At 40.1% G+C, this 26,794-nt stretch overlaps 1 protein-coding gene across 1 annotated transcript in view; it reads right to left on the bottom strand.

Annotated features, from left to right (window-relative positions):
• Positions 1–2,319: 2,319 nt before the first annotated feature.
• PCDH19 (protocadherin 19) overlaps positions 2,320–26,794 on the bottom strand; it is a 123,438-nt gene continuing 98,963 nt past the window's right edge. The window contains exon 5 of the mRNA XM_043459796.1: positions 2,320–8,135. Within this exon, the coding sequence (XP_043315731.1) occupies positions 7,546–8,135 (590 nt within the window). The 3' untranslated portion in view covers positions 2,320–7,545. The remainder of the gene's footprint in view (positions 8,136–26,794) is intronic.

The raw sequence follows: 26,794 nt of genomic DNA on the forward strand, positions 1-26,794 counted from the left end.
TAGTTCTGTTGTGCATGACTCATGCAACTTGAAAGGCAGGCCCTGGGTATAGAAGGAGTAAGGGGTTGCCTGTGAGGCTAATAGAAAGCCCCCACTGCTGCTATCACTTCTTTGAACCATGACACTGAGTTCACAAAGATCTCAGTTAAAATATATGTTTTTTAGATGGATAAATGCCTGAAGATATTAGCATCAATTGTTAATACTCTAGTAAGGAAGAACTTGCCAGGTTAATTCCATGTTCCTTAAGAGTAGTTGAGAAGAGTAATAATGTCTAAGTAGGTAGATGTGGTTTTGAATCGCAGCTCTGCTACTTAATATGACCTAGGGCAAGTCTCCTAACCCTCTAAGCCTCAATTTACTTATGTATAAAATGGAGATAGCATCATCTACCACATAAAGTTAGTGTGAGGATAAAATAAGATAACATTTGCAAAAATGCCTGGCACATGGTAGGTTTCAATAAAAGTGTGACTCCCTTAAACCCTAGCAGAGGAAAACCCTAGAAGAGATGAGATTCAGCTAAGTTTTAGAGATGAAGTGGAACAGGAAGTAGGAAGGCCCTTACAAGAGAGAAAAGAGTTCTGGCTGGGAAGAGGGGACATACTGGAAAGCCTAGACAGCTAAAAGAAATTAAGGCTCTGGGAATCTGTGCAAAGTCAAGACACAAAATCACAAGGAAAAGGAGAGTAGGGAAGTGTTGGGACCATTAGCCCAGCTCCCTCCTCACTTCCAGGCAGAAACAGTAGGGTTTCCTAACAGGGCCCAGTGGACTTCCTGCAGTGCACTGATTCTTGAGAGAGTAGGGTGGGGTGATCCAGGAATTGCATGTAATGGAGGGAATCTTGTGTCAAGTCCTGCCTATCCTCCTTCTCCACACAAAAAAGAGATGCAGTGTCAGACATGTGCAACTAGGTCATTTGTCAACATGAAGGAAGGTTAAGGACCTTGCTTATACTGCAGTAGGTTGTCATGCCCTCCTCCAGGGGATCTTCCAGACCCAGGGATCAAGCTCACATCTCTGGCATCTCCTGCATTTGCAGATGGGTTCTTTACCACTAGCACCACCTGGGAAACACTCATAATGGCCTGAAAGTGAAAGAAAGTGAAAGTCACTCAGTTGTGTCCGACTCTTTGCTACCCCAGGACTATACAGTCCATGGAATTCTCCAGGCCAGAATACTGGAGTGGGTAGCCTTTCCCATTTCCAGGGGATCTTCCCAACCCAGGGATCGAATCCAGGTTTCCCACATTGCAGGCGGATTCTTTATCAACTGAGCTACTAGGGAAGCCCTACTAAGACTTAATGGCCTCCGAGCAAGTGACAGACCAGCCTCCCTCCAATACACTTTTGTGAGCATCTGTGAGTCTGTGTGAACATCTGCACATATATCAATCAGTCCATGTGACTTGTATGTCCCCGCACGTCTGTGTTTGCATTCTGAGGTAACATCTGCTAAACTACAGCACCAAATAGCTGGCTATTGCTGCAGCTTTAGGGCTAATGTGCTGGGGAATAAGATGCAATCTCCATTTAATACAGGTTAGTAGAGATAACAGAAAGATGGAGATTCAGGGAATCAGTGGATTTACTGGAGGTCAATTATTTTAATTGTCTAGATGGTAGGTCATGCTAAAGCAATTTAGCCTTTAACCGCTGAAGGCACTACTTGGAAATGGTCTGCCATGCTCCTTTTCTTCCCTCTTGCTCTTGATTTTTTTTTTCCTGCCAGTTGCAGCCGGAATGAATACTTACAGCCCAAGTGCTAATTCTCAGAGAATAATAGTTTGGATAAAGAAAGCTTGTCAGGGCTTTCACTGCAGCCTTGTTATGTGTGAAGTCAGAGCCTCTCCTGTTGCTTTGCTTTCAAACCTGAAGGCATCAAAGGGGCAGCTAGATCATCTTTGTTTTAAACTCTCTTTTCCCCTGCTGTCAGCCTCTACTATTTCTCACCTTTTTTAAAATTAATTCTTCAGAGAAGTCCCACTGTAAAGTTGGCCTGAAATGGTTTATTCTAAAGAATGGTTTTAGTGCTCTTGTATAAGGTACCACCCAGGAAAGTACCTCTCTGGATGTGAATGGGTCTCCCTCCTCAGAAAAAGGTATTGACTGGGATGGGAAGGACAGAAGGTACTGAGGAAATGACTGGAGCCTGGCTGAAGGAAGAATCCCCTCTTAGCTGGAGAGCTGGTGATTGTGTGAAATGAAAAAAGCAAGAGAAATCCTTTGGGTCCTCATGGACCTCACAGTCACTCCCAACACCATCCCCGACCCCCAGCCAACCAATACCCTCCGAGACACAATTCACCAAGCAGTCATTTTTCCATAATAGCCTTTAATACTAAAATGCATTAAATTTTTGAAGCAGAGAAAACACATTTAAGGGGAAACCAGAGAACCACCAGATAAAAGGAAACAATGTGGCAGATAACACCATTTAAAACATAACTGTAATAATTTAATAAAGCTGCTTTATCATCTTCATAAAATAGAGTGGTGATTCTTTTTTGTCTTTTTTTCTTTTTACAATGATTCAATCACTGTGAAAATGTACATAACATACAGATCAGCATATACAACAATTTCACCTTCATATAGTCAGCAACAAAGACTGCTTAATGAGACATACTGTACTTGCATCCCTCTAAATTTCCACCCTGGTTTGACAGGTAAACAGTAATAGTGTCATCAGGCTCATTCCCCTCACTAGAGGAGCGAAGGCGTAAGCCTTTTGCAACTAATACCTTAGCATTCAAATAGCACAAGAAGGTATTTGTTGCTGAATTTCTAGCTCAAGCTAGTCTGGCTCTTGGTCATTAAAGTCTGCATTCTAGCCTTCCTCAGCTGAACGCCAGCCAGTGCCAGTAAAAATCTACTTAACCAGTGCTGTAATGGTGTTAGCCGGTTTGTTTGCTAAGGTTGACAGCAACTTTCAGTTAGTTACAAGGTCATTTTTAATTGCCAATACAGCTGGAGCAACAATCAGCATCATCAGTTTTCCCTAATGACCTACAATGCTTTCCAATCAAGATCAGGTTTTCGTGGGTTGTTCTTTACCAAGAGAACCTTACAATATATATTTCAGACAAGGTGGTTGATTTTCTTTGTTTTTACAAAAAGCAATATGAGTTCTATTGGAAATTAATTCACTTTTTACACAACATGTGACCCACAGGCCAATTCCAGCTTCACAAGAAAATAAAGAGAGCTGCAACAACTTCATTAGGACAATGTGTTTTGCTCTGGAATATTTCATTATCAATATAAAGCCACCCAGTCCCAGCCCCACCCCCACACATCCCCTTTGAATATTACTTTGTTACATACTTAAACTAAAGAACAACATCTCAATACACTTTAGTGTCAGCAGATACAATTTGACTCATGAAATGACATCCTTAAATGTAATTTTACTGAGAAGGCAAACACTAGGACTGTATACAATGGACTTTTTAAGCTCATTTATGCCAGTTTTTCAAAGTCAGTTAGGGTCTTATTACCCTGGATAAACAGCCAAGTGGACCAGACTTGTCAGGATGCTCTGGGGACCATTCAACATCAAAATGATCCCCATAGAGTGAATTGGAATTCCAGCCAGAACTTCTATTATGTACAGTAATGATCCTTTTCCCACACCGGATGCCCAGTCAAGCTATCCTTACACACTTGTGTCTCCCAAAACTGCCCTTTGTCCTTGAGGCTTCAAGTGGACTGCTTTTATTTTGCTTATTAATATAATAGAGCAATATGAAAAATTCAACTGAATTCCCTTCAATCAGGTGTATGTTGAAGTAACACTATTGGGATGACACTGGATGGCTCCAATTTTCAGAGTTCTAAGTTGTATTCCTCTAATATTTTTGATTAGTGATCAATGGGTCACCAACTTATCAGTCTAAATGGACACCTTAGGTGCAATTAGCTCTACTAGGCAGGTTTACACTGGAGCAGTGATACTCAAAATGTGATCCCTGGACCAGATGCATCAGCATCACTTGGGAATTTTTAAATCACCAAAGACTCAGGCCTCACTCCAGACCTACTGAGCCAGAAACTCTAAGTGCAGGACCCATCAACCTGTGCTTTATCAAGTCCTCAACCTTTAGTGGGCATTTGATCCATATGAATTGCTAGGTCTCACCCCCAGAGGTTCTGCTTCAGTTAGTGGTGAGGACAGAGAATTACCATTTCTAACAAGTTCCCAAGTGACGTTAATACTGCTGGTCCAAGGTCTACACCTTGAAACCACAGCCTTTCAGGAAGTGCGGGGTCCCTTGGCCCATTACCTATTTGGGCAATAAAGTGGGCCATAATTTACTCTACTGGCTTTAAGAGAATCCAAAAGATGGTAAGTTTCCTTCTGAACAGGTTCATAGATTAGTCAGTATAGAGAAAAGAAAAAAGAGACTCCACACAGCACAGCTCCCTTCTTCCTATTCCTAGTATGTATATAGCATGTTCCCATATTTGGGGAGAAGCAATCAATCAATGCAGACTAACCTGTTTATATTGCATGAAACCATTCACCTGCTCAGGGATGTGCCCAAAGCAGTTAGTAGTAAAGCATGTCACACCTCAACATGTCACACCTAAACACACCTAAAATGTCAATTCCTCCCCAAAAGGGACATCAGAATATGTGGAATAGAACTCCCTAAGATTTAGGAACTGAAATTGATCCCTCATATTTAAGTGTGTAACATATTTAGAGAGGAAAAAAGGGAGAATATTTGGCCCTCTGGCCTTTGTGGCTTTTCATCAGACATGTTGGAAAGAAGGAGAGAAAAACATGAACCAAAAGGGAAAGTTAGGATCCTTGCACAAAATTTCTTTTTGCAGGCACAGCCTGACTATAAAACCAGCATACAAAGCCCTCCTAGGATGCACTTGTGCTTCTGGGAGGATGTATACATCAGACAACTGTAGAGGGGGAAAAAAAGATATTTTCTTAATGAGGGAAATTCTCTGAACATGCTCAGTAAAGGATTTGGAAGCCAAAGAATATCTGACTGCCCATTGCGAACAAAGTATTTTGAGAAGGAAAAAGGATTGGTCTATTGCTTGAAACTGAATTCTGGAGAAAAAAAAATGGGGGGGGGGGTGTGAATACAAGAGAGAAGCAGAATCAATGTCACTGCTACATTAACCATTTTAAATTTGGCTGGTAAGAGACATGGCAACCAGTGGCCACATAACATTGAATGTTCCAACTTGCCACAATCTTTTCAGCTCCCTCACCCCCACTGAGCACATAAGAAATACACCTGTACAAAAGCTGTCAAATCTGACTTGAAAGTGAGGTGGTAGCTAACAGTATAGCTAATATCTGGATGGATCAGCGGAGGAACAGTCTAAATTCTATGGGCAGCCATCATAAATTAAATGAAAAAAAAAGTTAATTTTTAACATGCTAAATAAACTATTCACTTGCAAACAAATAAATACTTAATTCAAAATCTACTACTAAAATGAAAATCTACTACTAAAATGAAATGAATTAAAGGGGAAAAAGCGAGAGAATTAAATGAGACAAAATGAAGATGCTATGATAATTGATTTTTAATTGTGTCAGTTTCAGGGGGAAATTTGCAGTCACACCAATAGTCTGCATGAGGTAGTATTCAGCACTGAATAAGAAATAAGGATGAATTTGTAACTTCATTTATAACTTCTTTTTCAGAAATATTCTCCCCTACTAACTCCATTCCCACTGCCTTACCCAGCCCCCTCCCTCAAACCCTCCTTCCCACAAAAGAAAATGTTGCCAGTTAATGTATAAAGCAGGAACTCAGGCAAAAATAACTAAAACATTTAAAAGAGTGGACTTATCTACCTAACTTAAGAAAATAAATCATCTTTTGCATTCTTAATGCTCTAAGCCTTTTTCTCTGGGTATTCTTGAATTTCAAAAAATGAAACAGATGAGAACATAACCACAAAACTTGTTTCTCTAGAAACAACTCTTTTAAGACCAAGGCAGAGCAAAGGTGACATACTTGTTTTTAAATTATGAACTCAGACTGCAAGAATACTATGTTGGCTAGTGAATATTAATAGACAGTTAATAAACAGGGGAGTTTGAGGAACGTTAAACAAACAGAAAAAGAATGTGTGTAACAAACTTGTTAATAAAAAAGGTGTATTCCTAGCCTAGAGCAAAGAGTTGGCTAAATCTAAAGGATTTTTATTTTAATAGTTTCCTGTTCACATTTTTTAATTTAAAAAATATATCAGTCATAAATATGAGTTCAAGTGTCCAAGTGTCTCCATTCTGAAGGCACAATAATTGGATTAGGGATGCTGTTACCTGTTACCTGTCTTTTCCTAAACATACATTTTGTACTGCTTACTCTGTCCCTATTTATACTCTTATGATACAGAGCTACATGGAGTTCTCAATTCCAGTCCATGACGTGCTTTGCAGTCTAATTCTAATCGTGTTTGGGAAACACTGAATCAGGAAGTATGTGTCTGAAAAGATGCTAATTTAGAATTCAAAATAGATTCAGGCTTTTCAAGTTTTAGATGATTGGAGATAGGGAATTTCTAAGCCTGGAAATTGATAACTTCAGGAGCAACTTTCCTGTTCAGGGCCTGAAAATCAGAAAAATTGATCTCATAAAATTTTCAGCACAATATTTCTGACAACTGCAAATTAGATAGCAGAATATCCAAAAATGACTTTCTGTAATGATCTATCATAGATCTGGGCAGAAACCTGAAAGTCAGGAAAAATACTCTGCAACATGGTGAGCAACCATTCTGTGCGTATCCTATGTGAATAAGTACCCTCCAAGTACTCAGCCTATATATGTGGCATTACTCATTCACTTGCCATCTCAGTTGTTCGCACTTTGTTTTTGTCTGTAGTTTTATTTTTTTTAAGAAAAAAACACCAATTTCTATAAGCCTTTTGCCACCACCACACACGTAGCAACTTGCAATATCAAATATGACAATAGCACAGCTAGCAAAAAGGTTCTTTAAAGCAGGGGTGTCCACAGCAAAGTAGCGGCATTGGAAAGTACTCGAGCTTCAGAAACAACCATTTGGGGACTCAATTTCACATCACTGAATCAATGAATAGTACACAATAAATGACCATTAACTTGTCTACACTACAAAACAGTGGCAAACTTATTAAAGGTGTCCAGAGCCTTTTTTTTTTTTTTTTTTGCTTTTTTAAAATGTAATCCTCCACAAACAATGGTAATTTTTATTATAATTTTGACATAGAAAAATATATAAATTCAAACACTTAATACATAATACTTTTCACAACTGAATTTGTCTCTGTTTCCCCAACATCGAGGCCCCATGAATGACTCAAGCCAAAGCTAATTTGCTCCAACGGAACACCCCTGCTGCCTGTTGAAACGAGAGGGATTGTCACAGACTGACAGTCATTTATAAACAATACATTTAGGGAAAGCTCTGAAATATAGCCACTCAAGAACCAACCATTGGTGAACAATTACAATGATCAGCTACTGCTTCTTTGCTAGCCAGCATGGTTTCTCTCTTTTTTCTTCCCCAAGACTGATTTAGAGAATAATATCCTTCAGACGCTTCACACCAGGAGACTCTTTGTCTCGACCTTCCTTCAGAATGGGGTTGACCTCATGCACGACTTTCTCGCCATCAGCTCCATGGGGTTCAGCTTCAGAGGGACGAGAAGGACCATTGTTGACATACTGCTCCAGATCACGGGCCGGGGGTGCCAGGGCAACAGTGTAAGACACAGAAGGCTTGGTAGGCAGAGGGCTCTTGAGATGCAGAGGGGAAGTGACAGGGCTAATAGCCTCACAGCCATTGCCTGCCTCCCGGATAGCGCTGTTGACCTTGGGGCTGCAGATGGTCACATCAACAGTCCTTCTCCCTTTCAGGGTGGGCCTCTCCTCAGCTGGGTGGTCACTGACATCCTTTCCAAAGGTTGCGAAAGTCCGCTTGGTGGGGCCGCAGTCGTCATAAGCTTCAACATCAGCAGCAGTAGCTTCAATGGACAGCGTGATGATGTTCCTCACATGCTCAGGGGACTTGGAGCAGGTGGGCATGGGGTTCCGGGGCATCCAGCACCTGTCAGAGTGGCCAAGAATCCGGCATTCTTCCCTGCAATGAAATCCTTCATTCTGATCTGTTTGAAGAAAATAAAAAATGTCAATTTCATCAGCTTTTCCCAGGAATCATCGTTACTTCCCAGTGCTCAGGTTTCTTAGGTACCCAGAGGTCCTCTGGGGAAATGACACTTTTAGATAGACCTTTATTGCCTTTTGGGACAAATGTGAAGAATTGGATTTTTAAAAAGCTGTAGATCTCCCCCCTCAACACTCTACCCTCCTTTTTTATGATTATTTTTATTTCTGCTTCCACTGCTGACAAAACTAAAAACCTAAAGGGAAACACACTATGATGAAAAAATTTATTTTTAAAAAAGCTTATCTGATGGTAAAGGTGCTGAGACTCAGCATTTTATCAACAATTCCTACTTAAAATCAACTGTGTTTGAAACAGGTTCTAGCAGATATACTGAGAAGTCTTGGCCATGTTTCTGAGTAATAGCACTGTCAACCACATTCCTACCCTACTTGTCAATGATATTCAATGCTTAATTTTAGATTAGTAACATACTCTGAAAACCCAATCACATCACTTCTTTTTGGCCACCAGTCCCACCAGCCAATCTCCTCACTAAACCCTTTACATGACTTAGATTTCCCATGAGAAGGAATATACTGAGATCTCTTCCTTCCATCTGATCCAGAAGCTACACCCGGCCTTATGCACACATCCCTCATGGGTTGAATATCATTTAATTATACTCAGCCATTCCTTCTTATCTTTCTTATCTGCAATTTCATTTGGGTCATATTTCTTAACATAATTTCTTCATGGATTATGTTAACCCTATCATAGATGATCTCAGCAGATAGAATTCATAATTACTGGCAAGAAAAGTTTTTCTTGTTTTATCCCAGGTTCATTTAGAGTTGAGGTTTTAATTTGGCTCTCAGAAAAGCTTTCTATATGGGCTTCACTAAAGTTTGGACTCAGGGTTAACTTCTACCTGTCCATTGGAAAACTGTTAATGTCTGGTTTAGAGCTCTAGTTTTCCAGATCAATTTATATTTATGTTACATTCTTGCATGAGGATGACCTAGTGAAATTTTTTCATATCACATTGCACAATGCATCAAAATATGAGCAGCTTAACATTTATAGAAATCCTTGGGGTAGGATTGGAGGAGGTAGGGAGACAAGAAGAGATTGCAAAGACAAAAAAATGTCAAAAAAAAGTTGGAAATATGTGCTATGAGTGCTTTTCTTGCAGGAAGAAGTCTATAATTCAGGGACTTGCCTGATATTAATCTATATATAACACACCTTCCTAATACAATTGTACTTCTATTTTTTAGTATTTTTCTTGAGTTTTTAGAGTAAATGATACAGCAAAGAGATAATTCTCTGCTTCATTTACCAAAAGTTATTTTGGTAAAGGGGTACTTGGGAGGAGGCTCAAGAAACAATGGTTGAAATGAGTATATATTTCATTATTTGGAGAAAAAGTGTTAGAATCAGCTAAAGGTCAAGGCTTAATCCAGGCTGAGTTCAGATTTCAACATGACTCTGGAAATGGCTTTTGACCTAAATTACAGAAAAACCAGCCAAAGATAAGACTTCCAGTATACCTGGACACAGTTTGCTGACTTATCTTTAAGATGGCCAGTTTAAGCCCCCTTTCAATGCTGGAGAATGAAACTTTCAGAATTTTGCAGAGTTGGAACCAAATAACAAATGAGCATTATCACCAAGAAGATAAGTGCCTTCTTCATACATAGGACAAAGCTCCCACAAACTCCAGCACACTTCCATGTTAGGAATGCCTGGCCACCTCTGAAAAATGAGGGTTTGTCAAAGCCCTTTCTCTGCCTCTTCCATGTAAACTTTCATTGCTGCCACCTGATGACTTGTGTGCACCAGGACCCAGAGACCCTACAGAGACTGAGACAGAACTGTGTGTGAATGTCTCCTGTGGAGGTATGGGTCAGCAGTGGACTGCTGCAGGGGCAGGGACTCTGGGTGCAGCAGACCTGGGTATGGCATAAGCCCTCTTGGAGGATGTCGCCATTAACCCCACCACCTAGCAGCCAGAACTCTCCACCAGAAGGCAGACAGACTGAAAAAACAATCACAGAAAACTAACCAATCTGATCACACAGACCACAGCCTTGTCTAACTCAATGAAACTATGAGCCATGCAATGTAGGGCCACCCAAGATGGATGGGTCATAGTGGAGAGTTCTGACAAAATGTGGTACACTGGAGAAGGGAATGACAAACCACTTCAGTATTCTTGCCTTGAGAACCCCATGAACAGTATGAAAAGGCAAAAAGATAGGACACTGCAAGATGAACTCCCCAGGTTGGTAGGGGCCCAGTATGCTACTGGAGATCAGTGGGGAAATAACTCCAGAAAGAATGAAGAAACACAGCCAAAGCAAAAACACCCAGTTGTGAACGTAACTGGTGATGGAAGTAAAGTCTGATGCTGTAAAGAGCAATACTGCATAGGAACCTGGAATGTTAGGTCCATGAATCAAGGCAAATTGGAGGTGTCAAACAGGAGATGGCAAGAGTGAACATTGACATTTTAGGTATCAGCGAACTGAAATGGACTGGAAAGGGTGAATTTAACACAGATGACAATTATATCTACCCACCGTGGGCAAGAATTCCTTAGATGAAATGGAGTAGCCATAAGAGTCAACAAGAGTCCAAAATGCAGTACTTGGATGCAATCTCAAAAATGACAGAATGAACTCTGTCCGTTTCCAAGGCAAACCATTCAATATCATGCTCATCCAAGTCTACGCCCTGATCAGTAATGCTGAAGAAGCTGAAATTGAACAGTTCTATGAAGACCTATAAGACCTTCTAGAACGAACACCACAAAAATATGTCCTTTTCATTATAGGGGACTGGAATGCAAAAGTAGGAAGTGAAGAAATACCTGGAGTAACAGGCAAATTTGGCCTTGGAGTACAGAATGAAGCAGGGCAAAGGTTAACAGAGTTTTGCCAAGAGAACGCACTGATCATAGCAAACACCCTCTTCCAATAACACAAGAGAAGACTCTACACATGGACATCACCAGATGGTCAATACCAAAATCAGATTGATTATATTCTCTGCAGCCAAAGATGGAGAAATTTTATACAGTCAGCCAAAACAAGCCCAGGAGCTGACTGTGGCACAGACCATGAACTCCTTATTGCTAAATTCATACTTACATTGAAGAAAGTAGGGAAACCCACTAGAACATTCAGGTATGTCCAAAATCAAATCCTTTATGCTTATACAGTAGAAGTGAAAAATAGATTCAAGGGATTAGATCTGATAGAGTGCCTGAAGAACTATGGATGGACATTGTACAGGAGGCAGGGATCAAGATCATTCCCAAGGAAAAGAAATGAAAAAGGCAAAGTGGTTGTCTGATGAGGCCTTACAAATAGCTGTGAATAGAAGAGAAGTGAAAGGCAAAGAAGAAAAGGAAAGATACACCCATTTGAATGCAGGGTTCCAAAGAACAGCAAGGAGAGATAAGAAAGCCTTCCTCAGTGATCAGTGCAAAGAAATAGAGGAAAACAAAAGAGTGGGAAAAACTAGGGATCTTTTCAAGAAAATTAGAGATACCAAGGGAACATTTCCTGCAAAGATGGGCACAATAAAGGACAGAAATGGTACAGACCTAACAGAAGCAGAAGATATTAAGAGGTGGCAAGAATATACGGAAGAACTATACAAAAAAGATTATCACCCTCCAGATAATCACAATGTTGTGATCACTCACCTAGAGCCAGACATCCTGGAATGGGAAGTCAAGTGGGCCTTAGGAAGCATCACTACGAACAAAGCTAGTGGAGGTGATAGAATTCCAGTTGAGCTATTTCAAATCCTGAAAGATGATGCTGTGAAAGTGCTGCACTCAATATGCCAGCAAATTTGGAAAACTCAGCAGTGGCCACAGGACTGGAAAAGGTCAGTTTCCATTCCAATCCCACAGAAAGGCAATCCTAAAGAATGCTCAAACTACAACACAATTGCACTCATCTCATATGCTAGTAAAGTAATGCTCAAAATTCTCCAAGCCAGGCTTCAACACTACATGAACCATGAACTTCCAGATGCTCAAGCTGGATTTAGAAAAGGCAGTGGAACCAGAGATCAAATTGCCAATATCCGGTAGATCATCAAAAAAGCAAGAGAGTTCCAGAAAAACATCTATTTCTGCTTTATTGACTACCCCAAAGCCTTCGACTGTGTGGATCACAATAAACTGTGGAAAATTCTGAAAGAGATGGGAATACTAGACCACCTGATCTGCCTCTTGAGAAATCTGTATGCAGGTCAGGAAGCAACAGTTAGAACTGGACATGGAACAACAGACTGGTTCCAAATAGGAAAAGGAGTGCATCAAAGATATATACTGCCACCCTGCTTATTTAACTTATATGCAGAGTACACCATGATAAACACTGGGCTGGATGAAGCTCAAGCTGGAAATATCAATAACCTCAGATATGCACATGACACCAACCTTATGGCAAAAAGCGAAGAAGAACTAAAGAACCTCTTGACAAAAGTGAAAGAGGAGAGTGAAAAAGTTGGCTTAAAGCTCAACATTCAGAAAACTAAGATCATGGCGTCTGGTCCCATCACTTCATGGCAAATAGATGGGCAAACAGTGGAAACAGTGGCTGACTTTATTTTTTGGGGCTCCAAAATCACTGCAGATGGTGATTGCTGCCATGAAATTAAAAGATGCTTACTCCCTGGAAGGAAAGTTATGACCAACCTAGATAGCATATTAAAAAGCAGAGACATTACTTTGCCAACAAAGGTCCATCTAGTGAAAGCTATGTTTTTTCTAGTAGTCATGTATGGATGTGAGAGTTGGACCATAAAGAAAGCTGTGCACCAAAGAACTGATGCTTTTGAACTGTGGTGTTGAAAAATACTCTTGAGAATCCCTTGGACTGCAAGGAGATCAAACCAGTCAATCCTAAAGGAAATCAACCCTGAATATTCACTGGAAGGACTGATGTTGAAGCTGATACTCCAGTACTTTGGCCACCTGATGTGAAGAACTGACTCATTGGAAAAGACCCTAATGCTGGGAAAGATTGAAGGTAGAAGGAAAAAGGGATGACAGAGGATGAGATGGTTGGATGGCATCACCAACTCAGTGGGCATGAATCTGAGTAAACTCTGGGAGTTGGTGATGGGAGGCCTGGCATGCTGCAGTCCAAGGGGTTCCAAAGAGTCACAGTTTTTCATTCAAATCTAGTGCTTTCTCCAGAAGACCCCAGGATCCTTACAGTAAGACAGAATTCATACCTCAGAGTTTTCCCAAATATGTTTCTTCTTCAACATTTCCTCTGAGGCCTATCTTGTAACTCTCAAAGTAATAGCTGTACAGAATTAGTGTGATTGTTTGGTTGGAGGTGGAGAATAAAGAGGTACAACTGGGGGACCAGTCCAATAACTAACTTCCCCATCTACAAACCTGAGTAAGAGTTCCCGAGTAGTCTGGAGAGGCGGGTAGGGAGGAAGGGAGAGAGAGAGAGAAAAAAAAGAAAGGAAGAAAAAAAAATGTTCAGAAGGTTATGGGATCCCTGGCCATTTTGTCCACAATTAAGGCATGGAGGCATACAGCCCTTAGCCTTTGAGCCCTGAAACCGCAGCCATATGACCAGCTATGAAGAGGAAATCCCAGGTGAACTTCAGACTGATATTGCTCATACTCCCAGGGCAGAGCAGTGATGAACTACAATCTAGTAGAATATTCCCAATAGGTTCAAAATAAAGCTCTTTTAAGTCTCAAGGTTTGAGTTTCAAGTTGTTGTCTTAAAATTTGAAGATGTAGCTCTTTCTTCAACACAATTCAGTAAGAGAATGCCATCCATGCGTCACCCCCAATCTATGTACAGTTCTCCTTCCCTATGCTGAGTGAGTGATAGTCTCTCAGTCATGTCTGACTCTTTGTGACCCCATGGACTATAGCCTGACAGGCTCCTCTGTCCTGTCCTCTGGAATTTTTCATACAAGAATATTGGAATGGGTTGCCATTTCCTTCTCCATTCCCTATGGTAGGCTACTTCAAATGAACGTGAGGAGACCTGGATCCCCAGAATACACAGAGTGCAAAGACTCTAGAGTCAGACACCTGTGAGATCTTATGAATTGAGGAAGACCAGAGCAGGGAACTTAGTCATGTCAGAAGTTTCTCTGCAAAGACAGTACTTGCTTTCAGCTGACCCACTGCCTAAGTGAATAGATCACTCTTAGGGAAGAGGAAAAGGCAAACTTACTCAGTGCCCCCAGGAACGCAGTTAGTCTAAGCCTACATACCAATTTCACTAAGCCCACTTCAGCCCTATAGAGTGAAAATAATATGCAATTTTCTTGGATTAATTACATGTACGTATTAGGTACACTGCTCTTACCTCATGCAAGTGAAGACTTGAATCTAAAAGACTTATTTACTCACAATGTCTCATTCTTGGATTAGATCTAATCTCTATTTCCTTAAATCCTTACCAAGGGCAGAGACAAGACTTGATGTTTATCATTTTAGTATCAAACAACACTCAGTGACATTTAATGCACATATGAAACATGAAAGAAAACATGGAGAATATAAGTGGACAGAAAGAAAATGTCTTCTCAGCCCAAGGCAACCTACATTCATAAATGTAATGCAGATGACTTGTTGTTTGTTTAGTTGCTGAGTCATGTCTGACTGATTTGTGACCCTATGGACTGTAGCCTCCTAGGCTCCTCTGTCCATGTAATTCTCCAGGTAAGAATGCTGGAGTGGGTTGCCATTTCCTTCTCCAGGGGATCCTCCAAACCCAGGGATCAAACCCAGATCTCCTGCATTGGCAGGTGGATTCCTTACCACTGAGCCACCAAGGAAGCCCCTAATGCAGATGAATTACCTTTTGAAAATCAAGACTTCAGTTTAGTAAAGAAATTAAGTGTGCATTAAAAGTGAGAAAGTCACAACACAAAGTCCCTTTAAGAATAGCAGTGATGACAAACCAGATGATAAAAGCAAAGAGACTACTTCTGGAATTGCCTAGGCCTGATACAGATCATATGCCTGCCATCATGTAACACTGTGGCTAGGTATGGAGCTATGGGACTAGAGAGAAACCATTTTGCATCACCACAAATCAATTGTCAAGATGCTGGCTCCAGGTGAAATAGAGGTAAGCTAACAATTCACCAGTTCCTGGCTAAGATTTCTCATATGAGCCTATTTGTGACTCTATACCTTGCTACAGATTGCCAGGAGAAATATCAATTACCTCAGATATGCAGATGACACCACCCTCATGGCAGAAAGTGAAGAAGAACTAAAGAGCCTCTTGATGAAAGTGAAAGAGGAGAGTGAAAATGTTGGCTTAAAGCTCAACATTCAAAAAACAAAGATCATGGCATCTGATCCCATCACTTCATGGCAAATAGATGGAGAAACAGTGGAAACAGGGGCAGACTTTATTTTTGGGGGCTCCAAAATCACTGCAGATGGTGACTGCAGCCATGAAATTAAAAGACGCTTACTCCCTGGAAGAAAAGTTATGACCAACCTAGACAGCATATTAAAAAGCAGAGATACTACTTTGCCAACAAAGGTCCATCTAGTCAAAGCTATGGTTTTTCCAGTAGTCATGTATGGATGTGAGAGTTGGACTATAAAGAAAGCTGAGTGCCAAAGAATTGATGCTTTTGAACTGTGGTGTTGGAGAATACTTTTGAGAGTCCCTTGGACTGCAAGGAGATCCAACCAGTCAACCTTAAAGGAAATCAGTCCTGAATATTCATTGGAAGGACTGATGATGAAGCTGAAACTCCAATACTTCGGCCACCTGATGTGAAGAGCTGACTCACTAGAAAAGACCCTAATGCTGGGAAAGATTGCAGGCAGGAGGAGAAAAGGACGACAGAGGATGAGATGGTTGGATGGCATCACCGACTCAGTGGGCATGAGTTTGAGTAAACTCCAGGAGTTGGTGATGGACAGGGAGACCTGGCATGCTGCAGTCCATGGGGTTCCAAAGGGTCAGACATGACTGAAAGACTGAACTTACTTACCTTGCTACATCTTTCTCTGAAAGTATTAACCTGTGCGCATGCTAAGTCACTTCAGTCATACCCAACTCTTTGTGACACTATGGAATGTAGCCCACCAGGCTCCTCTGTTCTTAGAGTTCTCCAGGCAAGAATACTGGAGTGGGTTTCCATTCCCTTCTCCATGGGATCTTCCCAACCCAGGGATCAAGCCAGAATCTTCTGTAGCTCCTGCATTGCTGGCATATTCCTTACCACTGAACCAACAGGGGAAGCCCAAAAGTATTCACCTAAGCCTAGGCAAAGCAAAATATAAGACTCTAGAACCCATACACAGTTGTAGAAATTTAAACATATGACCATGTACAGATGAATGAAAGCAGCTGTCTTTATTTCAAATAAACACATGATTAGGGGTGAACCATGAATTTGCACATTGGTCTTCCCTGCTTCTGAATGTGTCCCTAGGATCTACAAATAAATAAATGAAGAGAATGCATAAGTTTGGAAGAGAACACAAATCTTGAGGCCACAGAACTCCTTAGTTCAAAACAGATCCAATTATTCTAGATAATTTTTTTAATATAGAGAAAATATAAAGCTTCTTGAATCTAGGTAGTAATAAGTATATTTTTGGTCACAACTTTTCATTAGGGACTTTGGTGAGAGGCTCCCAAAACTTCTGGCCAAAAAAAAATTAAATCTTAAAACATGAGTTTTATGAGAACACGGGAGGCCTAAGAGGCAGCAATGTCTAAGTCACGATGGATAAGGAAGTAATTCAAATAGAAAAAGAATAGAATATGTTATTTTGTGTAGATAATAGCAAAACTTTTTGCAGCAATTACTCTCCTCCTCAGGACATGAAACTGCTGTCTCTTCAGATGTGGGCAAACAATATGCTTCCACACTGGAGAAAGAGCCTACCAAAGGTCCCAACCAAAGTAAAAAAGAAAATGATGAAAACATCACCTCAGGCTTTGCTAAAACTTTCAAAGTCTTGGTGGAATAAAACAGCTGAGAGGCTCTGTTGGGTTTGTATAGGTGTCCAGTCACAATGGATGTGTTCAATAATGCTGGTACTCTGTATTGTGATTCAGAGTTTGCTGTATTAACTCAAAGATCCCGATGATCAGAGACAAAACTCCAGCACTAAAATAGTTCAAGGTAAGAGTTACAAGAGCAATGTGTTACCTCCTCAAAAGTGATCTGCAATCAATGAGGCAGAAAGGGAAAGTTAAAGTGAGTTCCAGTTCCTGAGAGCTCAAGTAGTTAGCTATTTCTAAGTAATAGCAATAACATAACCTAGAAACAGATGATGTATAAATCAGAAAAGCTTCCTGCATTGTACTCATATATATTCACTTAGCTTACCCTGCATAACCCCATAAGCAAAATAATCTATGACCAAAGTGGGCCATTTTTGTGAAAAACAATGGAAGGGATTGTGGCAATGATTATGAAGTGGTTAAATGCTATTAAAATTGATCACATGAACCTAATCAAGAAAACATAGCTATTGAGAAGTGTCCCCTCTTGGCCTACCTAATTCCCACTCATCTGAAGCAGACATACCACCTACCAAACATTCAAATCTATTTTTTTATACTTAGAAATGGGGCTTCTCTCATAGCTCAGTCAGTAAAGAATCTGTCTGCAATGCAGGTGACCCTGGTTCAATTCCTGGGTTGAGAAGATCCCTGGGAGAAGGGAATGGCAACCTACTCCAGTATTCTTGCCTGGAGAATCCCCTGGGCAGAGGAACCTGGCAGGCTACAGTCCATGGGGTCACAAAGAGTCAGACACGACTTAGCAAGTAAACCACCACCATACTGAGAAACAGAACCCCTCTCCTGTTAAGACTGGCAATGTGCCAGCTAAAAATCTATATTTCCCAGTATCCTTTGTAGATAGGGGTGGCCATGTAACTAAGAGTGAGTCAATGTTATGGAGGTAGGATATAAAAAAAAAATCTCCTTAAAAGAGGGGAACTGACTTAGCTGGGGGACCTTTGTCCTTATTCCTCCCTGCTTTGTCCTTTCTGAAATGGAGACATAATAGGTAGAGCTATAGTATCCATCTTACTACCATGGGGCAACTCTGAGGATGGAAGTCACATGCCTATGAATAGCAGAGTAAAAAGATATAAGGACTATGGGATATTGGAGATACTCTAGACCCACCTCACTAGACCTGAAATTCTTTTAAATAAGAGAAAAAAACCTTTCTCTTATTTAATTCAGGGGCTTCCATGGTGATAAGGAATAGAGATAAGGAATCTGCCTACAGTGCAGGAGATGTGGGTTCAATCCCAGGGTTGGGAAGGTTCCCTGAAGAAGGAAATGGCAACCCACTCCAGTTTTTTGCCTAGAGAATCTGCTGGACAGAGAAGCCTGGTGGGCTACAGTCCATGGGGTCACAAAAGAGTCAGACACAACTTAGCAACTGAGCATGCATGCTTATTTAATTCATAATTTATTTTCCTTAGTTGAGAAAAAAGATCTTTATTACAAGCAATCAAACACTATTCATATCTCATACATTATCCCTAAAGTCTCAACTTAAATGTTACTTCCTCAGGGAATCTTTCACAAATTCCTTAGATTAAGGTAGGCCCCATCAGTTCGGTTCAGTCACTCAGTCATGTCTGACTCTTTGTGACCCCTTGGACTGAAGCACGCAAGACTTCCCTGTCCATCACCAACTCCAGGAGCTTGCTCAAACTCCTGTCCATTGAGTCAGTGATGCCATCCAACCATCTCATCCTCTGTAATCCCCTTCTCCTCCCACCTTCAATCTTTCCCAGTATTAGGGTCTTTTCCAATGAGTCAGTTCTTCACATCAGGTGGCCAAAGTATTGGAGTTTCAGCTTCAACATCAGTCCTTCCAATGAATATTCAGAACTGATTTCCTTTAGGATTGACTGGTTGGATCTCCTTGCAGTCTAAGGGACTCTCAAGAGTATTCTCCAACATCACAGTTCAAAAGCATCAGTTCTTCGGCAATCAGCTTTCTTGATAATCCAACTCTCACATCCATACATGACTACTGGAAAACCCATAGTTTTGACTAAACAGACCTTTGTTGGCAAAGTAATGTCTTGCTTTTTAATATTCTATCTAGGTTGGTCATAGCTTTTCTTCCAAGGAGCAAGCATCTCTTAATTCCATGGCTGCAGTCACCATCTGCAGTGATTTTAGAGCCCAAGAAAATAAAGTCAGCCACGGTTTCCACTGTTTGCCCATCTATTTGCCATGAAGTGATGGGACCAGACGCCATGATCTTAGTTTTCTGAATGTTAAGTTTTCAAGCCAGCTTTTTCACTCCCCTCTTTCACTTTCATCAAGAGGCTCTTTAGTTCTTGTTTGCTTTCTGCCATAAGGATGATGTCATTTGAATATGTGAGGTTGTTGATATTTCTCCAAGCCGGGAGAAAGGTAGGTCTCATACCATCTCCTTTTATAGTACTCATCATACTTGTAATTGCTTGTCTAATATACATATAATGCCAGCTTGTAAACTCTAAATGAGCAAAGATTATATATGTTTTGTTCCCTCTCAGGCCCACATAGCCTTCCAGTGGCACAGCACAAAGCAGGTACTCACATAACACTTTAACTGAATGAAAAAGGTAATGAAAAAGTGATAGCAACAAAACGAGAATCTTGTTCAACACACCAGATACTGTACCGCTAACACAACGCCTAAAAGTGGACATAACTAGTATATTCTATTTAGTAGAAATGCTATGAAAACCTACAAAGAAAATTATGTAGCTTTGCTGAAGGCAATAAAGTAAATGAACACTTGAGAAACATAAAAGTCAAGTGTCATCTTGGCCTCTTAGTGGTTTCCTGCACACTACATGCAGATCTTAAAGAGATCTGTTATATTTTGATGTCCAGTTGAAAATAATATTTGCCATGTACCTTGGAGTTTTTAATTCTAACAATAGTTAATTGGGCCTGTACTCTGATAAGTTAACAACATAATAAGCAGAAACATCTATTTTATGAAATTAATCCATTGTTCAAATACCCACCACAGATGCTGGCTCTTCCTGGCAAAACTAATTTAAATGCCCAATGAAGAATTAATGCTTAAGTCAAATATGCTTGGGAATTACCAAAGGAAAGAATTATCCTGTAAATCATTCTTAAAATATTTTATGGCCTGCAAAGAGTCAGGAGAAAAACATCCATCCTTTATCTGTACCTTAACAAGGTGAACAGAGTAGCAAGGGTCTCAGTGGAAAAGGAAAGGAGGGAAGGGAGAGGGAAAGAAAAAAGAGCAGAAAACACTATCCAGGCTTCAGATATCCCACCTTAGTTTTATCTGACTGACATCTTAAGGACTGAGCTTCTTTGGGTTATTTAGATACCATTTGAGCATCTAGTGAAAATTCAATAAGGGCTTACTTTGAAAAATCACAACTTCCCAAAACCCTACCCTCCCCCAGCTGTAATTCTGGGAGTTTATGCTCATTTCCTAATGGACTCAAAGTTTCTGCAAGAAAAGATGGGGCTCCATCTGTAAACTATTCAAGGCTACACCAGTGATGGCTGAGACTTTTCTAGAGACTCATGAACCAATGACACCAAGCTATCCTGCAGCCATTCCAGTGTGACAAGAAGTAAATCACATATTACATGCACTACAAACAGCTCCTTGTCTCTTTCTCACTCTCCTCATCTCTTTCTCTCAGCATCTTTTACCATTTTGGTGCCTCCCTAATGATTTCTCTCTGTTCTCCTGTTCCCTAGCCTCCTGCTAGTCAGCAGCCCTACCTACAGCATTATGGCCTCACAGACAACAGGCAGAAGGGGTAGGATGCCAGAACTGTGATTGGCATTCAAAACACCTATGTGGTATTATTTGACAGATGCCAAAGAAGTATACAAAAAAACAGCACTTAGACCATGAAAAGGAATTCCCACATTTTTCATTCACTGCATACAGGCATTAAAGGTCCTTGTTAAAATAAGAGGATTCACTATCAAATTGAGATCATCAGATTGTCTTTGGTCATATAGCAAAGCTCTGGGTAAACAGTACCAGGAAAGGAGAGTTTGATAGGGTAAGAAGGACTAGAAATGTCTGGAGGCAGAGATACCTCAAGAAAGGCAAGGTGGGGATAGGGTGTGGGAACAAAGTTCCTGAGACAGACAGGGAGAAAAGTGAGCCCTGATCAGCATAGGTTGGCATTTTCAGGACGGCTAACAAGTTAGACAGCAGGAATTCTGTGAACTTTAATTTTAGCTTGCAATAAAAGAGGATGGTTGAAAAGACTGATGAACTCCAGCCTTGTCCTAGACCATTTGACAGATCAGCATCAGTTAGCAAGTGCCACCCAATATTTGGTCTCTGTGATGCCAAATAGCATGTGGGCCTCTACTTTCATTCACGGTCTATGCACCTGTAATTCACTTACCAGTGCAACATTAAAATAGATTTTAAAAATGCCCCTTCCAGAATGCAAAGCAATTGAATTATCTTCAGTGGAATCTTCAGTGCTGAGCTGGTCAGAGAGACAAAGTTAAAACATATTGAAGTATAAGTGGTTGAGAATTTAATATTTATGATAGATGAGAGTGTGGCATATACAGTCATACAATCTAAGTTGCAATTTTGGCAATCACAATATTTCCTGGAGTTTTCATCTTTGTACTGGGGCTCAATTCAATTCAATCCATAAAGAAGAGATTTCAAGATGTGTATAAGTATAAATCATTTGTGCTGATGCATGGGGAACAAGGAAATGAAGCAGAAGGCTGCCTAGAAAATTGAGACAGAGAAATAAGAGGTGCTGACAGTGACTGAGATAAGCAGAGATTGACTAGACTGGAATGTTTGTATTTTGGCTTCTATGGTGGAGCAAATTATTTGACAAAGTGCTGGACTTCATCGAGGTGCTTAGCAACCATTTGAAAAAGCTATACAAGTAAAATACGAAGTGTCAGAGAAGACCACTGAACTATTCCCCCAAAGTAGGAACACTGAGATATTGCAACTCTGAGCAAAGAGGGACCATTTTTGAGAGTTTCATTCTACCATGTCCACAGAATTAAGTCTCTTAGCTTATATCCATGGGACAGCTATCACACCTCATGACTTCTGCAAGAGTTCAAACCAATTGTTTGACTTTGTGTAGATAAAAAACAGTGGTTATGTCACTGTGAAGACAGAACTTTTAGATGATACTTAGTAGCCCTAAATCTAATGTTACTGCCAACTTGGTTTCACTCTTTCATCCAAAATAAGGAAGTCACTGATACATCATTAGCATGAGAAAAAAGCCACTTTTATTCTGAAGTTTCTAGGTATAGGTCGCAATAGGTTGTGAAGATGGCAGAAATAAGGCCGGTACAGAAAGCAAGAGGGACAGGGCATGTTAGGCGAAAGAAAAGTCTTCCCTTATTGAGTGAAAATTTAATGTTGGTGGGAGAAAATGGAGCCAGCTGCCAGAGTTCTTAACAATCAAGGGTTCTCAACAATCTTTCAATCAAGTCCCAGGACATTTAGTTTTGTGGAACAGGCAATGCTATACATGAATCAATGAAAAATTTTGCAACTGTAACTTCTAAATTCTTTAAAGATTCTCAACTGCAAAAATGTCCCTGTTACTGGGTGGAGAAGCTAAGAAACAACATCAGTAGTTCTCCAATCACTTCCTTCCGGTTTGAAAGATAAAGTGCTCAATAAACCAATCGCTGTTTCTTGCAATGATTCAAAAAGATAGTGTCTGTCATATCATCAGCTAGGTAAGAATCACTAGAAATAGTCACTGGAAGCAAATAAGAGTGTCAGAGGGATTAATATCTATTAACTACCTAGGCTGGATTATTCATTACCAACAAGAGGAAAAGTCTATCATTATCTTGATATTTCAGCATAACTTCAGCAACCATCTGGAATACTGTAATTGCAATAACACTGCTTCTGGGTACAGCAAACAGCACAATCATTAAAAAAATTCATTTCAAATATCTTCCTGGAAGCTAATAAATTTTACAACACATTCAACCTTTCCTCATTGCAACAAAGAAAAGCTTTGTTCCAGACAAATTAAAAGTAAATTGATTGCTTAGGGGAATCGATTCAAATATCACTTTTCCACGTTAGAAATCTTTTTTCTTAAAACATTAGAGAGAGAGAGAGAATGAATGAATCTTATATGGGGGAGTGATATGGATGATGGAGATAGTGAGCGTGAAAGGGACAGAAGCCAGTGCATGAAAAAAAAAAAAAAATATATATATATATATATAGCAGCGAGGGAGAGTGAGAGATAGCCAAAACCACTAAATCCTTGTTTGCAAAACCAGGTAGAAGTCAACTTAAAATAAATGCAAATATGTTACTGGGGTGCAGGCCTAACATTTGTGCTGGAATTTATGAATAATAACTATGAATAATGAATACCAAAATTGAAGGGATCAAATGCCACTTTCTGTGTTTACCTGTCATTATCCATCTTTCACAGACAATGCTCAATTTTATTCATATATTCTTTTCCTTAGAATTAGTTAGAATTATTCTTTTTCCAGTTGTCCACTTAATCATAAAGAAAGCTGAGTGCCGAAGAATTGATGCTTTTGAAATGTGGTGTGTTGGAGAAGACTCTTGAGAGCCCCTTGGACTGCAAGGAGATCCAACCAGTCCATCCTAAAGATCAGTCCTGGGTGTTCATTGGAAGGACTGATGCTGAAGCTGAAACTCCAATACTTTGGCTACCTCATGAGAAGAGTTGACTCATTGGAAAAGACCCTGATGCTGGGAGGGATTGGGGGCAGGAGGAGAAGGGGACAACAGAGGATGAGATGGTTGGATGGCATCACTGACTCAATGGACATGAGTTTGGGTAAACTCCAGGAGTTGGTGATGGACAGGGAGGCCTGGCGTGCTGTGGTTCATGGGGTCGCAAAGAGTCAGACATGACTAAGCAAATGAACTGAACTGAACTGAACTGAACTTACTCATACTAGTAGGAGAAGGCAAGCTATAATTTTCAGGGTGTTGCCTCAAAAGTGATTAGACAAATTCAGAAGCAAGGCCAAGTAATAAAGTCTTTAAGGAAACTTGATAATTTGAAGGCACCAGACATTAGTCTTGCTGCTCATTTTAGGAAGAAAAAATCCTTTACACCTTTAGCACATAGTGGTTCCTGTACAACCTCTTAACCTTCAGCTTGTCCAACTATACTTAGAAAGAAAGAATGGCTACTCCATCTGAAGCATCAAGAAAGCCTTGGATTCTAGCTGGACCACAGATGTGAGGGCTTTTTCTGAGTTGGCTTGAACTCTGAATACAGAAATAGCAGAAGGTTTATTGGTTGAGATGACCTGAGTTAAGACATTCTGACATGGCTCTAGAAAAAAATCTATGTAAGAGTTGATGCATAGTAATCCTGAATTATAGCCACAAAAACTATCACAGATACACATGTGTGTACACACACACACATTCACCAGCACCACTATTAGTCCTCATCATCCTGAATACTCATCTCCATTCACAAGTTAAAACAATGGAGCATTACACATCAATCGTATCTTAGTAAAGCTGGAAAAAAATTAAATAGAACAAATCAAAAGATTACTAAAAACCAGTCTGGTAAATTTAAATGCTCTGTCCATTTAGTACAGATCATGTATCTTTACACCCTTGGAATAATCTATTTTTCCAAAACATTGCATCTTCTGAACTCCAATTTTACTGCATTTGCCCCTTATTGGTTAAAATGCCAATCTTTCATGACTGGGTCTGTGAAACATGAGGCTAATGAAGGAATGCCATGCTCTGGCTAAAGAAGCCCTGAGGAGTCTAGTTCTATGTTCAGAAAACAAGAGAGCACTGGGAGCAGAGAATTTGATGCTTCATTCAAACCTGCATGATTTATATTCTCTAAGATGCCAATTTGACAGTTACAGAGAGGGAGGGGGCAGACTTGTTTAATATAAGATGTTGGACTCTAGCATAAAAATATTCTAAGAGTAAATGGAAATTATTAATTAAAGAAAAAAGCCTTCTTTGGCCCCAGAGCTTTCTTATCCCGTTAATTCCACTTTACAATCTTTTTTCCTTTACTTCTATCAGTTAGTGAATAGCAAATAATCTATCTTGTTATTAAAACTTCAGATAAAATAGTCAGTTTTTGCAAAATGCAAATGGCAACTAGCTGAAGAGCTAAGGATCATCATCTGCTCACATATTAAGACATGACACAACTCCTTTAACTATCCTAATGGTCCTGGATTGGGGGCAGGGGGTAGAAAAGGGTTAGAAAGGAAAAAAGAATGGGGCAGATGCAAAATTATATTTTCAAACCTCCTGCTTGCATTCACAGCTGTTCTTAATCACACACATATACACATGCAACACAGAACTGTAATGCTGACATAGCTTCCTGGATGAGATACTTATAGGACAGTAACAAACAAAGACGTTGACCCATGGTTTTATTCTCCTGGGGAATCTCCCCTCCCGCTTCTTCCAGAGTTTATGCAAACTGAAAAGTTTATATGTTTAACACGCTGTTATCCATTCCAATATGGGAGGTCAGCGGTATTTCAACAAAGAAACCACTCATGAGTAATGATTTTATGGAGACAAGAGTTTTTATGGTGACAAGAGTAGGAAAACAAACTGTTTGAAATGAGTTTAATTCCTTGTGTGACGGCTAATAAAAAGAAACATCTGAACACAGTGCTTAAGAAGCATTTTTGTACTGTTCAACAGACTGAAAATAATGGCTTTTTTTCTGGTCTGCATTACCATTAATAACAGCCTTCCCTTCTGGTCATCTGTGTTTACAGAGGGAATAAAGATTCATACAAGAGCTCGCCTTTCTTCTGCACCACCCAACTAGACACAGACTGTCCAGATGATTTTTTAAACACAAACTAACTTCCATTTTCAAAAGTAAAACTAATCAGGGTAGCTAAGTGTTTCAGAAATTACTTAGGAAGTGTGAGGAAGCCAGAGAATTGTCAAGATAGCTCTCAGAAAGGTTGTTTGTGGAGAGTACAAGGGGACGTTGACATCTCGCCTTTGTTAAGGAAGTGCTTGAACTCTCCTGAGAGGAAATTTTTCATCTGTTCTATTTGCTTTCTTCTGACCACACCCAAAAAAATATCCAAGGCAGGGGAACAGTAGACTGATTATGTACCAGATAGAATATTCCATGAACTGCAGGTTTTCAGCTCCCACAGTGTATTTAAGATGGAATTGTCTTCACAAAATTTCAACATATTCACAGGCATTGCATACTGGAAGGTTCCCCTGGAGTTCAATGGACCTTTTATTTGCACCTGTAAATAATAAGTGCTCTCATGAATTAATTCTCATTTCTCTTTTCTCATCTCATTTCCCTTGTCTCCATTCCATAGTATTCAACTCATTTCTGCCCTGCCCAAAACATCCTTTTGTCTTACCATTCTGCTCAGACCTCATTTCTCTTTGTTTAGCTTTGTAGCCTTTACTCATTGCATCAAATCTTTCTGCCTAGAAACCCACACCTCCAGGGAAGCTACAGGGAGGCAATCAAAAACAATAGCAGTGGCCAAGTCTCTGACAGAAAATCCACCAATATGATAAAAGGCCTGTTCCCTGGGACATTTCTCACTTCCCACCAAAGAACCTTCAGAGTAAGCCTGATGG

Source organism: Cervus canadensis, chromosome X (genome assembly GCF_019320065.1).
Source record: "Cervus canadensis isolate Bull #8, Minnesota chromosome X, ASM1932006v1, whole genome shotgun sequence".
NCBI lineage: Eukaryota > Metazoa > Chordata > Mammalia > Artiodactyla > Cervidae > Cervus > Cervus canadensis.